Source organism: Quercus lobata, chromosome 1 (genome assembly GCF_001633185.2).
Source record: "Quercus lobata isolate SW786 chromosome 1, ValleyOak3.0 Primary Assembly, whole genome shotgun sequence".
Lineage (NCBI taxonomy): Eukaryota > Viridiplantae > Streptophyta > Magnoliopsida > Fagales > Fagaceae > Quercus > Quercus lobata.
Genome location: NC_044904.1, coordinates 1978264 through 1994598, shown reverse-complemented (window position 1 = coordinate 1994598; position 16335 = coordinate 1978264). Strand labels below are relative to the sequence as shown.

The 16335-nt window shown below is 41.0% G+C and overlaps 1 protein-coding gene across 1 annotated transcript; it reads right to left on the bottom strand.

The window, feature by feature from the left end:
- Window positions 1-2755: 2755 nt before the first annotated feature.
- LOC115993302 lies at window positions 2756-4558 on the bottom strand. Its single transcript, XM_031117457.1, has one exon. It carries the CDS (start codon window positions 4556-4558, stop codon window positions 2756-2758), a length of 1803 nt encoding a protein of 600 aa, XP_030973317.1.
- Window positions 4559-16335: the final 11777 nt, after the last annotated feature.

Here is a 16335-nt window from a genome sequence, read left to right as displayed (position 1 = left end):
CCAAAACGTTTGTTTTAAAAAAAATATTTAGAGATCAAACGGTTAAAATTACAATCTTGCCCTAGAGACCAAGGTTTTCAGACCCGGACCGTTCATTGAACCGTAAAAGAGAGAGGTTCAAGGGTTTTAAGGTCGAACCGAGATCGAACCGGGGTTGAACCGTGATGACGTCATAATTAATTTAATAATTATTTTAAATATATATAAAAACATTAAATTAATAAAAAAAAAAAAATTAACTAGAATAGTCTAATTCATTTAGAAAATGAAAATGTTCACATTCCCCTATATTTCAGTTGTATGCCCTGCAATTTTAACAACCAAGAAACCAACCCACAGCCCCGTTGCTTTGTTCAGCACTGATAAAATAACCTATAACTGAACGGGATCAACAAAAAGAAACAAAACCCAGATCACAACCTTCAACTGAAATTTTAATAGGTAATTGCAATATTTGATTAATGAAAACCAATCCCAAAATTCATGTCTCATAAACATAAACCAATTTCAACTGACTAAACATGACTCCATTTCAAAAATCAATATTTCTCAGCAAAGTTCTCAGAAAACAAAAGGCAATCATTTGATTTGACATTAGCCTAATCCCAAATTCCAAATTTAGCCATGATGACTAACACCATTTCAAATAAACAAAACCAATACAAAATTTTAAAAAATATATTTCCCAAACCAAGAGAAAATTAATTTGATTGGGCTGATCCAATCTCAAATTTCAAGCCTAATAAACACATACCATCTTATAAAACAAATGTAAGATCAAAATTCTATGAAAAATCCATAAAAACAAAATAGCTGATCTATCTGATTAACATAATCCTATATCAAGTCTTGCAAACTTAAACCCACCCCAAATACACGCACACCACACATATACAATCAATAATCCCAATAAAGTTTCACTTACAAATCTACTGGAACAAAAAAAAAAGTAACCAATTAAGAAACCCATCAAATTTCTAATCAAATAAAGTCAAGATCACCTCACAATTGAAAACCCACCTCAATTCCAATTCAAAGAATTCTAAAAGATGAAAAAGACAGCAACTTTCTTAATAACCAAAAAAAAAAAAGTATCTTCACAAGAGCAGCTACTACTACTGAATATATCACCCAAAACAGCCCCCATGAACCCAGAATTTTCACAACCAATCACCCAAAACAGCCCCCTTGAACCCAGAAAAATTCACAACCAAAATCCCAGCAAAACCCACTGAATATATCACCCAAAACAGCCCCCATGAACCCAGAATTTTCACAACCAATCACCCAAAACAGCCCCCTTGAACCCAGAAAAATTCACAACCAAAATCCCAGCAAAACCCACTGAATATATCACCCAAAACAGCCCCCATGAACCCAGAATTTTCACAACCAATCACCCAAAACAGCCCCCATGAACCCAGAAAAATTCACAACCAAAATCCCAGCAAAACCCACTGAATATATCACCAAAAACAGCCCCTATGAACCTAGAATTTTCACAACCAATCACCCAAAATGAACCTAGAAAAATTCAATTAAAACCTCATTGCGAACATAACACAGGACATGAAATTCTTAGCCAAACACCATAGGAAATCAACCAAAAAAAATTCTCATAATACAACCACACATTGTGTACAACCTTGTTTCTCATAATAATGTTTTCCAAGTTATAGTACACAAACATAATACAAAATATAAAATACATAGAAATTATCTCTAAAATGTTACAGTACACAAACAGAATACATAGAAATGTTTTCCAACCTTCTTACAAAGAGACATAGAAATTATCTCTAAAACACAAAACATAACTTCAAAGTTCAAACATAATTATCATAAATCATAAATCATCAATGTCCAAATCATCATGCTCATCATCATTCCCTGGAAATCCAGGAGGAGGGCCAACAGGTTGTCCAAATGTTCCCAAATCAATTCCTTCAACCTCACTGCTATCATCTACAGATTCTATACACAAGGTTGAACAAAATAAAAAGAAAAATCATAATAATGTTTGCACAAACTTAAAAAAATAAAAGAAAAATCAATATAAGTTATTATATTTTTTTGCATATAAACTAACCTTCCATATTAGAAGAAGGCCCTTCACTTGCTGGATATGCACCCTCTTCATAAATTGCATTCTCCAACTCTTCATAATTAAGATATGGGTCCTCCTCTTCCACAAATACCCAAAAATTGGTTTTGTCGATACTTGCATAATCAATGGGGTCAAAATTAAACTTTTTGTTGTAAAGCCTGCATCATAAAATGTCATGCTCATTATTGGAATTTGAACATAATTAGTAACTAACAATTACATTATATAAATGACTTTTTAAAAATTAATATAATGATAAGATATAGCATTTAGTTACCTATGTTTCAATCGCAAGTTATGATGAACAAACACAAGATCATTGAGCCTTTGATGCTCCAATCTATTTCTCCTCTTAGAGTGTATTTGGTCAAATAAACTCCAACAACGCTCACATCCAGAAGAAGCGGAAGTTTGGCTAAGGATTCTAATTGCCAATTTTTGCAAGTTTGGAGCATCAGCACCCCACAACTTCCACCATTCATCTAATTTTCATAACACAACATAATCTAATATTAATTAACATAAACATATAGTCCAAGACTAGATTCTCAACATATAGTATTAAAGTAATTAAATTCCCAACTACATTACTTGAATGCAACACTAATTACTTGAATGCACACTATATCTTTTAGTAAACATATGGTATTAAAGTAAACTGATTACTTCACCTGGATGAGTGGTTGTGCTTGTTGACAATGCAAGCTCTCTATCAAAGCTCCCAATGCGGTCTCGAAAATATTGGGTTTCCTTAATAACCTTCTCTTTGTCACCATCATATTTTGTCCCAATATAGTCCAAAACAGCCATATGTACTGCTGGTTTCCGGCAAAAATTCTCCTCATCATACTGAAAAGCGGGATTTAACCAATATGCAGCAGCATGAAGATCTTTACGCAAATGTTTGTCCCAACGAATTTTTATAATTGAAGTGTATGGCTTGTACAAGTGCTTCTTCATTCGGAAGATCTTCTTGATTCCCAACCGTGCTCTATGCATGCCCTCATACACATATCCTATTGCAGGCCTTTGATCAGAATTAACAATCCGTAACAAACGAATGAGCGGCGATGAAATCTTGACAAGAACATTAATATCATCCCAAAAAGTATTATCTAAAATGATAGAAACTACTTCTTTTGCCTTTGACTCTCTTGCCAATCTATTGTCCACAAAAAACTTGCTAGTCACTAAGGCTTGCAAGTCATGCTTATGCACATGAAGACTTCCAAATGAAAGAAAAGTAGTAGCAAATCTTGTTGCTCCTACACGTACAATATCTGTCCAACTAGGTCTCTTCCTCAACCAAGCAATCAAAGCTACATGATTATAAATAAAAACTGTAACTTTGGATGCACGTTTTTTAAGTCTCTCCACATGAGGCATTTCTCCCATATCCTGCAACACAAGATTCAGGCAATGTGCTGCGCAAGGAGACCAACTAATGGTCTTATACTTTTCACACAACAATTTACCAGCAGATACATAATTGGAAGCATTGTCGGTAACCATGTGAACTATGTTTTTTGGACCAACCCATGTAACTACTTCATCAAACAATTTATATAAGTTTCTAGTACTCTTCACAATATCAGAGGCATCAACTGATTTTACAAATACCATTCCCCTAGGACAATAGACAAGGAAATTAATCAATGACCTATGTCTAGTATCCGTCCAACCATCAGCCATAAGTGTACATCCAACTTCTGCCCAATGCCTACGTTGTGACTCAACCAACAACTGTACCTCTTTCTTTTGATCCCTCAACAAAGGGACCCGTACAGCATGATAAGATGGAGCTTTGTAGCCAGGACCAGCAGCAGCTACAGCATCAATCATCTTTTGGTAGTACACTGAATTGACTACATTAAAAGGTATGCAATTGTCATACAAGAACCTTGCAATAGCCATATCAGCTTGCCTCACCCTTTCTTTACTTTGAAACACACTTTTAAGACCAGGTTGAGCTCCTGGAGTAGTTCTTGGAGCAAAATAATTATCCCCCGGATTTGTACCCTTTCTTTTACCTAAAACAAGTTTTTTAGGCAACCCACTACTATACACCTCTTGAACATCTTCATCTTCTTGTATATCACTATTTGTGGAAGGCACACTAAACATTTCTGCTTGACGTTGTTTTTCAACTTTTTTCTTCAACTCAAACTCCTTCACATATTCCAACATTTGGTATCTCACATCATGAGAAACCTTTTTACATGATCCAATATCACCTTTTATCCCCGCAAGGTGTTTTTTCATCCTATTAATACCCCCACCTTTATATGTTTGCCTACAATACATACATGTGAAAGTATTTCGTCCCTTCTCATCCGACCCAAGGCTAAAATGTTCCCAAGCCGGATCAACCTTTTCCCTTACTCTAGAGCTAGACTCCATTACATTGGAATCAGCTTCATGTGATGGAGTAGACCCGGTCTCTGTTTCCATTTTAATCTAAAAAACTAAACAACCAATCAAACACGCATAGACCCATCAATTTTTGAAATACAAATAGTCAAAGAATCACAACTTCATACACAAAGTCAAATTAACAAACTAACATACACCAAGTCATAGAGTCAAAGAATCACAAATTGATCTATAGGTGCTAATATAGAAAGAATCATAAACTAAGCCAAATTGTTGTACCAAGCACAAAATAAAATGAAATGAGAATCCAAACTTTAAGCCTCTCTCTAGCTCTCAAATTCCCCGATCAACCAAATGTGGGATATAAACCCATTAACTTAGTCCACATATAAGTTCTAGAGAATTACTACAATAAGTAAACCATTTAGCAAAACATTCCACATCATATAATCTTTTCGAGGCATTTTATCAAACACACATCATGCATTATTGTTGCAACCACTGTTGCATATATAATCTTATAAAAGAACTACCCACAAATACATTCAACTCAAAACCCAGCATCAAAATCCTTTGATAGACTAAGTTCTCCAAACTCTTTAACAATACCCAACTCCAAAATTTTCCTAGAAACAGCATTAGCATTAGCATTAGCTTAGCTGTTCCCATATTCTAATCACAAGTGAATCAGCGCCCACTTCATGATTATTTCCTAAGTTATGCATGTTTCATATATGATTCCCTAAGTGAGCAGTGAACACACACTTACATGCATCATATTGCACATCAATAGCTATAAACAAATTTCTCTTTCAATGCCGTAGAGGACACCGTCGCACTATTAGGAGAGGAGAGGAAGTGAGAATTGGTGAGAGACGTTTGTGGGTCAAGTTTGATGTTCAAAATAAACCATATTGCGACGGCGAAATCAACAATCAAGTTTGATGTTCAGCAAAAAAAAATCAACAATCATCATCCACATTTTCAATTGACCCAAATCATCAACAATCAACTTGCAAAAATTAACAAAGAAAAAACAGATTAGGGGTAATAAAATACCAAACGACGGCGACGGCGACGAGGCAAAGAGTGAGTTGCGACGGCGACGAGGGAGAGAGGCAGAGATGAGCTGCGATCTGGGCTGAACTGCGACGGTGAGAGAGTGACTGAGCTGCGATCTGGGCTGACTGCGATTTGGGCTGAACTGCGACGGCGAGAGAGTGATCGAACAAAGGTGGAACGACGGCGATCTGGGCTGAGCAAGAACGACAGTGGAACGGCGGTAGGATTTTAGATTTAGGGCGATCTGGGCTGAGCCAAAAGAAGGGTGGAACGGCGGTGGAGCAAGGGAGGAACGGCGGCAGGATTTATGGTGGAACGGCGGTGGAGCAAGGGAGGAACGGCGACGACGAGGGATAGAGGCAGAGACGAGAGGGTGAATGAGAGAAGTGAGGTTTCGTGTGATCTCAAATGATGTGAGGGTTTCAGAGTGTTCTGGAGACTGGAGAGAGGGTTAAAACATAGTAACGGTTGAACGACGCCGTATAGGAACTAGGAAGGAAAAAAAAAAAGGTGCTGGAACGACGTCGTTTTAAGGCAGAAGTAATGCACCCGTTCAACCCGTTTGAACCGCTCACGGTTAACAGAACCGGACGGTCGGACCGCGGTTCAGACGGGTTCATGCTTTTTTCGCATAGAACGGTTCCTTACCTTAAACGGACCGTGAATCTGAACGGTTCCCGGGTTTTACGGTCGAACCGGACGGTCCGGTCCGGGTTTAACAACCTTGCTAGAGACATGAGATGCTGATGATATGCAATACAATACAAGTAAGGTTAAATGGAAGGTGCAAAATAGAGTGTCTACTAATATAGATTCCTTATTTTTAAAACCAATAAAAATATTGTTTTGTGCTTTGTGTTCTCTAAACTTATTTTTTTTAGTGTTTTTCTCGCCCTTCAAAAACTTGTTTGGCAATATTTTTGGGTTTTTGACTTTTTGTTTTTCAACCCATCCCATCCTTAAAGAACTTGCATTAGTCAACGCAAAATGGACTACTGTAAAGCTACTTAGTTATAGTAGTCGTACAAATTTACACAACTATTGTAGTTGTGTATATGCATTTTTTATTCATGCTTTGTGTTTCTCAAAGTTGAAAAATAAGAGTGAATAGTAGTTGTGATGTGTGAAGAGAGAAAAAATTGAAAAACCAAGAAAATTTTATATTTTAATAAAATAGACAGTATATAATTAGATGTGGGTGTTTTTGAAAATTGGTTATGCAAAATAGAAAAAGTAGATTTTATGCTAAAATAGACAAAATATTTTGCATGAGTAGATGCAAATGCTCTTAATCCACAACCGACATGCTTATATTAAAGCCCATCCCCACCCCAATAACACCCAATCAACTAAATTCATCCACACTCATGTGAGACTGACATGTGGGCCCTACAACTAACCACCAACCAAACCATCAAATGCAACACCGACTAACATTTAACATGGAAATCAAACCCACACTCACAGTAAAGGATGAAAAACCCATATTTGCTACATTAATTTTGAGAACAAAAGTTGAAGAGAAAACTCCTTTGGGTTGTTTTCAAATAACTATTTTGTACAATACAATTAGAAATAATTTTCCTATGAGCGTGCACACGCACACACACACACACACATATATACACATGCAAAATTGTATTTTTTTATTACAAATTTTGAGAGCAAGGTTAAGTGTGGGTTTAAACCCTAACAAACTCATGCATACAAAGTCGTGGTCTACCCGCCCTTCGCACATCAAGCCATGACAAACTCTTACACTCCTAACCATTACTAACTCACACATTTAAAGTCATTGTCTAATATTATGCCACATAAACTTTTTATGCCTTAAAACATCATTTTTGACATCTAAATTCAAGATTATTTGCATATTTTTCTTTCATTTCTTCATTTTCCCCCTTGGTGGGAGTGGCGAGGAACCTAGTCACTACAAAAAGCTTAACCTGTTTCAACCCACTTTTTTTGAGGGTGTATTGAGAAGTGGGGAAACAATTACTAAAAACATATGCTTATCTATTTGAGAACAATTTATTTAGATAAAATTGAAAATGTTATGCTGAAAGTGTAGAAAAAAATGTTAAAAATTAACTGAATAGTATAGTGGGACCTATAAATAGTACCAAAAAGTGCAATAAGACCCATAAATAGTACCAAAAGAAAGCTAAAAACTCAAATAAGCTGTAACTTGTGACAGTGTGGAGGAACCTAGTCACTACTAAAAACTTAACCTGTTTCAACCCACTTTTTTTGAGGGTGTACTGAGAAGTGGGGAAACAATTACTAAAAACAGATGCTTATCCATTTGAGAACAATTTATTTAACTAAAACTGAAAATGTTATGCTGAAAGTGTAGAAAAAAATGTTAAAAATTAACTGAATAGTATAGTGGGATCCTTAAATAGTACCAAAAAGTGCAACGAGACCCATAAATAGTACCAAAAGAAAGCTAAAAACTCAAATAAGCTGTAACTTGTAGCTGGTAAATCTAACTAGCTTTATTTTGAGGGTCTTTAAAACCCTCGAAATAAACCCTATACGACCCTGAAATAAGCTTTAAAAAAAAAGTTCAACTCTTCTGCGTGAATTTTGCTTCCAGATTTTAACATTTTTCATGGCAACCTTGCAATGTTATTAAATTAAAAGTCATATCAACACTAGGCTTTGTTGTGATAGGCAGTCTATCAAAGGATGAATTCAATACAAGGTGAAGTCAATTGAAAATGATGGATCTTTTCTTCTTTTCAAATTTGATCCCCTATATATTAATCTGCCTAGATGATGGCTCTACCAGTTGCCTCCTCCAGTTGTGTTAAGCTTGAAGGACAAAGCAAATTTATAGATGGAACAGGTTCGAAAGCCTTCAATATATTAAAAAATGAAGAATTCATGCATGTAGGACAGTAGGAGATGAAGACTTGGTTTACCATGTTCTGGCCTTCTCATTGGTGATATAGAGTTTATATGGATATATATAGCTAGTGGTCGGAACATGTCCTAATTATTTGCCACATGACTTTTTGTTGTAGGTCGAGGGTGTTAGAACCATTAGGCTATCACTAAAATCCTCAATAACTCATTTCATTAATCAAACAGCAATTTTAAGCATGTGCATATTGTTAATTATTAATGTGGGTCCGAGAGGTCTGCAATTCGGCCCAAACTCTATTTGGGCCCAGGGCCCGTGCCGAGGAGGTATCTTGCCGAGGACGAATGATCAATGGCCGGAGTAGCAAGGGGAACGGCTGAGAACTTACCCTGTCTTCGGCATTCCAGAGTTTCAATGGGAAGACCAACATCATGGTGGAGGCAATCCCCAAACAGCCCCCTCAAGGGGATGTGAACGGAATGTGGCCCATAGGGAAGCAGGGTGTGAAATTGGACCAAGGAAAATGCGTCCCCTCTTCAGTAAATGTACCTGCCAATACCCAGAACTGATTAATGAGAAAAGACGTTTGGACGGTGTAAACTTCGATCCATGCAACTAATAGAAAGTTAGACGGGACGGTTGATGGGATGGATACAGAAATAAGCTCCTGCCTGCCCTACAAGTGGAGGGTCAGGATCAACCAAGACGGACTATATAATAAAAAGGAAGGTGCACCAACTAAGAGGCTGGGAAAAATAGCCAAAATCCAGAGCCTCCCAGCCCACCTCCAGGAGAAAGACTCCAGGGGTGAAGGAAACATAACTATATACGAACACCTCGAAAAACCCACCGCCTGGTGACTAAGGCCTAGCCTTTCAAACCCACGCTCTACAAATGATATTGTTTGGGCCCTTTTTACGTGCGAACTCGACATTGTTACGGTCCGCCACGAATCGTGTCCTTACAATTGGCGCCGTCTGTGGGGAAGGCTTGTGTGTTGGTATAGGAGGTGGGTCGATAGAGTTTCTTTGTTATTTCTAACCGTTGGTTATAGAGTTCTAGTATAAAGTTCTGCTAGGGGCTACGTTTCTTGACTAGGGGCTTGGCTGAGGAACTAACTCCCTTAAAGCCAAGGTCCCCCGCAAAGAGCGAACTAGGCACTTGGTAGCGTTAATCGTATGGATAAACTCTAGGGGCTTGGCTGAGGAGCTAACTCCCCTAAAGCCAAGATCCCACACAAAGAGAAAACTAGGTTTTGGACAGAACTAAGGCATTGCATGGTCCACGGACTCAAGCCTATGGGGAAACCAACTACCTGGATGTGGAAAACTAGGTTTTGGACAGAACCAAGGCATTGCATAGTCCTCGGACTCAAGCCTATGGGGAAACCAACTACCTGGATGAGGAAAACTAGGTTTTGGACAGAACTAAGGCATTGCATAGTCCTCGGACTCAAGCCTATGGGGAAACCAACTACCTGGATGAGGAAAACTAGGTTTTGGACAAAACCAAGGCATTGCATAGTCCTCGGACTCAAGCCTATGGAGAAACCAACTACTTGGATGAGGAAAACTAGATTTTGGACAGAACCAAGGCATTGCATAGTCCTCGGACTCAAGCCTATGGGGAAACCAACTACCTGGATGAGGAAAACTAGGTTTTGGACAGAACCAAGGCATTGCATAGTCCTCGGACTCAAGCCTATGGGGAAACCAACTACCTGGATGAGGAAAACCTTGGGGGGAAAACCAACTACCTGGATGTGGAAAACTAGGTTTTGGACAGAACCAAGGCATTGCATAGTCCTCGGACTCAAGCCTATGGGGAAACCAACTACCTAGATGTGGAAAACTAGGTTTTGGACAGAACCAAGGCATTGCATAGTCCTCGGACTCAAGCCTATGGGGAAACCAACTACCTGGATGAGGAAAACTAGGTTTTGGACAGAACCAAGGCATTGCATAGTCCTCGGACTGAAGCCTATGGGGAAACCAACTACCTGGATGAGGAAAACTAGGTTTTGGACAGAACCAAGGCATTGCATAGTCCTCGGACTCAAGCCTATGGGGAAACCAACTACCTGGATGAGGAAAACTAGGTTTTGGACACAACCAAGGCATTGCATAGTCCTCGGACTCAAGCCTATGGGGAAACCAACTACCTGAATGAGGAAAACTAAGTTTTGGACAGAACTAAGGCATTGCATAGTCCTCGGACTCAAGCCTATGGGGAAACCAACTACCTGGATGAGGAAAACTAGGTTTTGGACAGAACCAAGGCATTGCATAATCCTCGGACTCAAGCCTATGGGGAAACCAACTACCTGGATGAGGAAAACTAGGTTTTGGACAGAACCAAGGCATTGCATAGTCCTCGGACTCAAGCCTATGGGGAAACCAACTACCTGGATGAGGAAAACTAGGTTTTGGACAGAACCAAGGCATTGCATAGTCCTCGGACTCAAGCCTATGGGGAAACCAACTACCTGGATGTGGAAAACTAGGTTTTGGACAGAACCAAGGCATTGCATGTCCACGGACTCAAGCCTATGGGGAAACCAACTACCTGGATGTGGAAAACTAGGTTTTGGACAGAACCAAGGCATTGCATAGTCCTCAGACTCAAGCCTATGGGGAAACCAACTACTTGGATGAGGAAAACTAGGTTTTGGACAGAACCAAGGCATTGCATAGTCCTCGGACTCAAGCCTATGGGGAAACCAACTACCTGGATAAGGAAAACTAGGTTTTGGACAGAAACAAGGCATTGCATAGTCCTCGGACTCAAGCCTATGGGGAAACCAACTACTTGGATGAGGAAAACTAGGTTTTGGACAGAACCAAAGCATTGCATAGTCCTCGGACTCAAGCCTATGGGGAAACCAACTACCTGGATGTGGAAAACTAGGTTTTGGACAGAACCAAGGCATTGCATAGTTCTCGAACTCAAGCCTATGGGGAAACCAACTACTTGGATGAGAAAATTGGGCACTAAACAAGACCTAGCTACCATACGCGACGTCGAAAATGGTTCCTATATCTCCGTTAAACGATGGTTAAAAATGATTCTAAAGCCTCTACGGGTGCAAATAAACTAAGGTGTGGGAAACACGATGATAAATGTATTGCATACATAGATAGTCGTACGTGTTAAAAATGAATCAGCACAGAATTTGTAAACAAAAGTGCGTATCAACGAGGGTAGCTAATGATGTAACCAGAAGGAAAAAAGAAAAGTAAGATTTCATATATACATGCTCAAATGTTTGCACATCATCACTAAATTAGGAAGTTTTCGAAATAAAAGGAAACAAGTTAATCGTTAAAATAGACACGAATACAAAAGCCTAGCCTAGACTTTTACTTTTCTGCTTTTTTGTCGGTCACATCTTGGGAGATAGGAACAGGATCAGCTTCGATGCCCGGAATGACGGTCCCTTCTGGGGAAGGCTGAACAGGGCCAGGGTTGGTACTCTGAGGGACCACAGCAATGGGAATGGCCTATGGCGGTTGTGCAAGTGTGGCTGGCTCCTCTATACTAGACACCTGAACGCCAACCACGGGCTCAGTATCCTCTTTAGGTGCCTCAGGACCCGTATGCTGAGATATCATTATCGCACCCTGAAGTTCTCCTTCTTTGGGCGCCTTGCTAGAGGAACCGCTGGCCTGTAAGTCATCCGATGGGGTGATCTTTTCCTCGGGTTGATCACACGTAGCCGCAGAGTTGGTAGAAGTGGCCTCACGGATGGCTGCCGGGTAGAATATGCTCTCCACCTTCCACAAATCAGATGAAGCATCCACCCCAGCTTGCTTCAATGCTTCTTCCCAAATCTGGGAGCAATAAAACCTACACACTCCAGGAATCTGCGCCTTAAGGGTGGCTTGGGTCTCGGCGACTCCCATGTTGTAACCGTCATCTTCGGCCGTATTCTTGGCAACCTCTGCCTCATTCCTGGCAAACTCGGCCTCCTGTTTTGCCCTTTGGGCTTCATCTCGGGCGTATTCTACCACTCCCTTTTCATGCACAGCCGCGGCCAGCTGCTTGTTTAAATCCTCGATCAGGTTTTTGGCTATTCGTAACTGGTCCTCGGCTTCAAGTGCACGCTTTGTTTGGTCCTTGGCCTGTTTTTGGGCACTAGCAAGGCCCGCCGAGACGTTATCCCTCTCGTGGGTAGTTATTGTTAAGTCATCCTTGACTTTGGCAAGTTCCTTTTCAGAAGCTTCGAGAGTCTTTGAGGCCGTTATGCGCTTCTTGCGTTCGTTCTCGGCTGCCTTACTCCTGTCATGCACTTCTTCCTCCATCCTATAGGTTGCCTGGAGAGCCTGTCAAGAAAGATGAGCGTGTAGTGAGTGACAAACCGGTGACAAGAGTTAATAAAGTGTTAGGTTTCAAGAAATCTTACCATGCCCAAGTATCTCTTAGTACTGAGAAAAACCTCCTGCATCCTCATTCTCCCCAACTCATCCATGTCATTAGGGAGTAACATGGTTCTCCCTAATGCATCCGCCACGTAGCCACCCTCGCCGTCTCCAAGGTCCCTCAGAGAGGCCGTCTCCAGTAATGGACCCCCGTGAAGCATTGGGGCAGTAAGCCAGGCGCTCGGTAGGGACTGGGAATCAATTCCTTTTCCCTTGCCTTGAGAAGTTTGAACTTCGGTTCCTTTGCCCTTGCCTTGGGGTCCGATCTTCAGTTGTTTTGTGCGCGGAGTCTCATCCTTCTCCTTAGGAGGTTGGGATTTTCCCTCGTCCATAATGTCCTTGCCCTTGGGGCTCCTCTTTCTCTTGGAATCAGCACTTTCAAGTTGAGGAGGCCGAACTGGTTGGGAGGAAGTGGGAGGTTCGGGGCGGGTGGATTGTGGCTGGGACTTGGTGGAGGATGACCTGGTTTGGATTGTAAGGGGCCGAGGTGGTGGAGGAGGAGCATTGGGTTGTGGTGTCTCCTGGGTATCCTTCCCTGGTTGGTCCTCGAGGAGTTGGAGAAGGGGGGTCAAAGGTATTCGCTTGACTCCCATCTCGGCTTGAGAAGAGGCGCCTATTAACGACAATTCCACCTCGGACAAGGCTGGGTCACCTATGTCACCAGGAGGGTCCTCGGATTGGTAGACTAAGTCAAATACCCCGAACCCTTCCTCCGGTTGATCTGGCTCACCTTCGTCCTCTGCTGCTTGATGAGACAAGGAGGGGCCCACCTGGGGAACGTTCTCGGGGACAGCTGGCTCCTGAGAGATTAGAAATCCCTTCTCAACTACGGTAATTTTGGGAAGCCAAGGACGGCGGGCACTGATCACGTGCTTTGCGTCCCCAAATGACTTTTGAACAGGAGGGTACCCTAGTATTTTGTGAGCTGCTCGGACTTGGCCATCACTGTCATTCACAAAAACCGCCGCTTGTAAAACGGTCTCCAAATCCGCCCGATTGACTAAGTGAAAATGCCGTGTGTAGGCGTGTTCATCTGCAAAAAAAAACAAAAGCAAACACATATGCATAGTTAGTTATCGAACAACATTAGATTAGAATGGCGTAAAGGGTTATCCCCCTTCCATTCCCGGTACCCCACCTGGTTCTCCTTCTACTACGGGGCATGGATCGCCATCGTGCCATTCCCCAGAGACGATAAGGAAGTCCTTGTTCAGTCCCTTATTAGAGTCAGGGAGGCACTGGATCAACCGAACCCTGTCGTCCCTCGACCTCATGTAGTAGGTTTTCTCTTTCAATTTTTGGAGGTTATAGCACCAGTTCACGTCATGATGGGTCAGTCTTAACCCCATCTTCTCATTTAAAGCGTCCACGCACCCCAGAATCCTAAAAATGTTGCCGGCACATTGGGTGGGGGCTAAACGGAAATGTCTGAGATAACCCCTCGTCACTGGCCCCATAGGGGTTCTCATGCCTCCCTCAACAAAGGCGAGGACGGGAATTACCACCGCGCCTGTTCCCCTCTTATAGTGCCATTCCCCCATCTTACAGTGCTCCAGGCTTATGTTGGGGGGAATCCTGTAATCAACGATGAACTTATTCATCGCCTCTTCAGTATCGACCAACTTCCTCAATCTCAATTTAGTCGTCTTTGTCATTTACTAAAACAAACCTAAACCCGCGACGGGAAAGAAAGGGAACCAAAGAGAAATAAACTCAGAAAAGAAAAAGCACGAGTTAATGGAGGTAGGAAACTTACATAAAAGAAGAATTACGCTTCGGATAGGCTTTATGTGCTTGAGAGAGACTTGAATTAGGGCGGAAGTTCAGATGAACCCAGGATACACGCACTAAAACTCTTAAGTGCAAAACTGAAGAGACGGATCCATCTCCAAAAAATCTTTTATACTTTCTAGGGTAACTGCACGCCCTTTTCCCACCCAAAGAGGCCAAGAGATCACCACCGTTCGATTTCCATCACACTGTTGAACATGGGAAGCACAGAGCCGCCCGTATTTAATGATGCCACGTTTCGCCTTCCAGGGGCACTAGGAACGTGCCTTGGGCAGGTGAAAAACCTCGGGAATCGATAGATGACAAGGATTGATAGGCATTGGCAGATCTCTGATGTCATCAAAACCCTCCTATCCGTCCCCATCAAAACCCTCCTATCCGTCCCCATCAAAACCCTCCTATCCGTCCGAGGAGACGGATAGCAGGATTTTGAGGGGCTATTGTGGGTCCGAGAGGTCTACAATCCGGCCCAAACTCTATCTGGGCCCAGGGCCCGTGCCGAGGAGGTATCTTGCCGAGGACGAATGATCAATGGCCAGGGTAGCAAGGGGAACGGCTGAGAACTTACCCTGTCCTCGGCATTCCAGAGTTTCAATGGGAAGACCAACATCATGGTGGAGGCAATCCCCAAACAGCCTCCTCAAGGGGATGTGAACGGAATGGGGCCCATAGGGAAGCAGGGTGTGAAATTGGACCAAGGAAAATGCGTCCCCTCTTCAGTAAATGCACCTGCCAATACCCAGAACTGATTAATGAGAAAAGACGTTTGGACGGTGTAAACTTCGATCCATGCAACTAATAGAAAGTTAGACGGGACGGTTGATGGGATGGATACAGAAATAAGCTCCTGCCTGACCTACAAGTGGAGGGTCAGGATCAACCAAGATGGACTATATAATAAAAAGAAAGGTGCACCAACCAAGAGGCTGAGAAAAATAGCCAAAATCCAGAGCCTCCCAGCCCACCTCTAGGAGAAAGACTCCAGGGGTGAAGGAAACATAACTATATACGAACACCCCGAAAAACCCACCGCCTGGTGACTAAGGCCTAACCTTTCAAACCTACGCTCTACAAATGATATTGTTTGGACCATTTTTACGTGCGAACCCGACACTGTTACGGTCTGCCACGAATCGTGTCCTTACAATTAATATTAGAAAAAAATTTAAATACAATTTCTTAGTTCTCGTGCGTTGAGTTCCCAATTTGACATCCTTGATAACTAGTTTCATTAATCAAATAGCAATTTTAAGCATTTGCATATTGTTAAATTATTAATGTTAGGAAAAATACAATTTTTTAGGTCTCGTGCGTTAAGTTCCCAATTTGACATCAACCATATGACGATATTAACCAATGCAGTAAAAATATTGTCATTTTTTTTAAAGACAAATTAATTTCAATCATGTGGTTTATTCGCCAATGCAACTACATGGTAGATTTTAAGTAAAGAACCTAAGTTTTTCCCTTAATATTAGTATATTATATTAATTAAAATTTTAATTTCATATTCATTTGATTTTTATTAGCATCATAATTGGATTCATTTTTCTAATATTTTTACTATTTGATTTTATATAATATTTTATTTTTATTTAAAATAATAGTAATGAGAAAGAAAAGAAATTATACATCTAAGATCTAGAGGGGTATTATTGGAATATGTGTGATGTGTAGTTCAAGAAATACGGCTAAATATTTAAAATAAAATTATG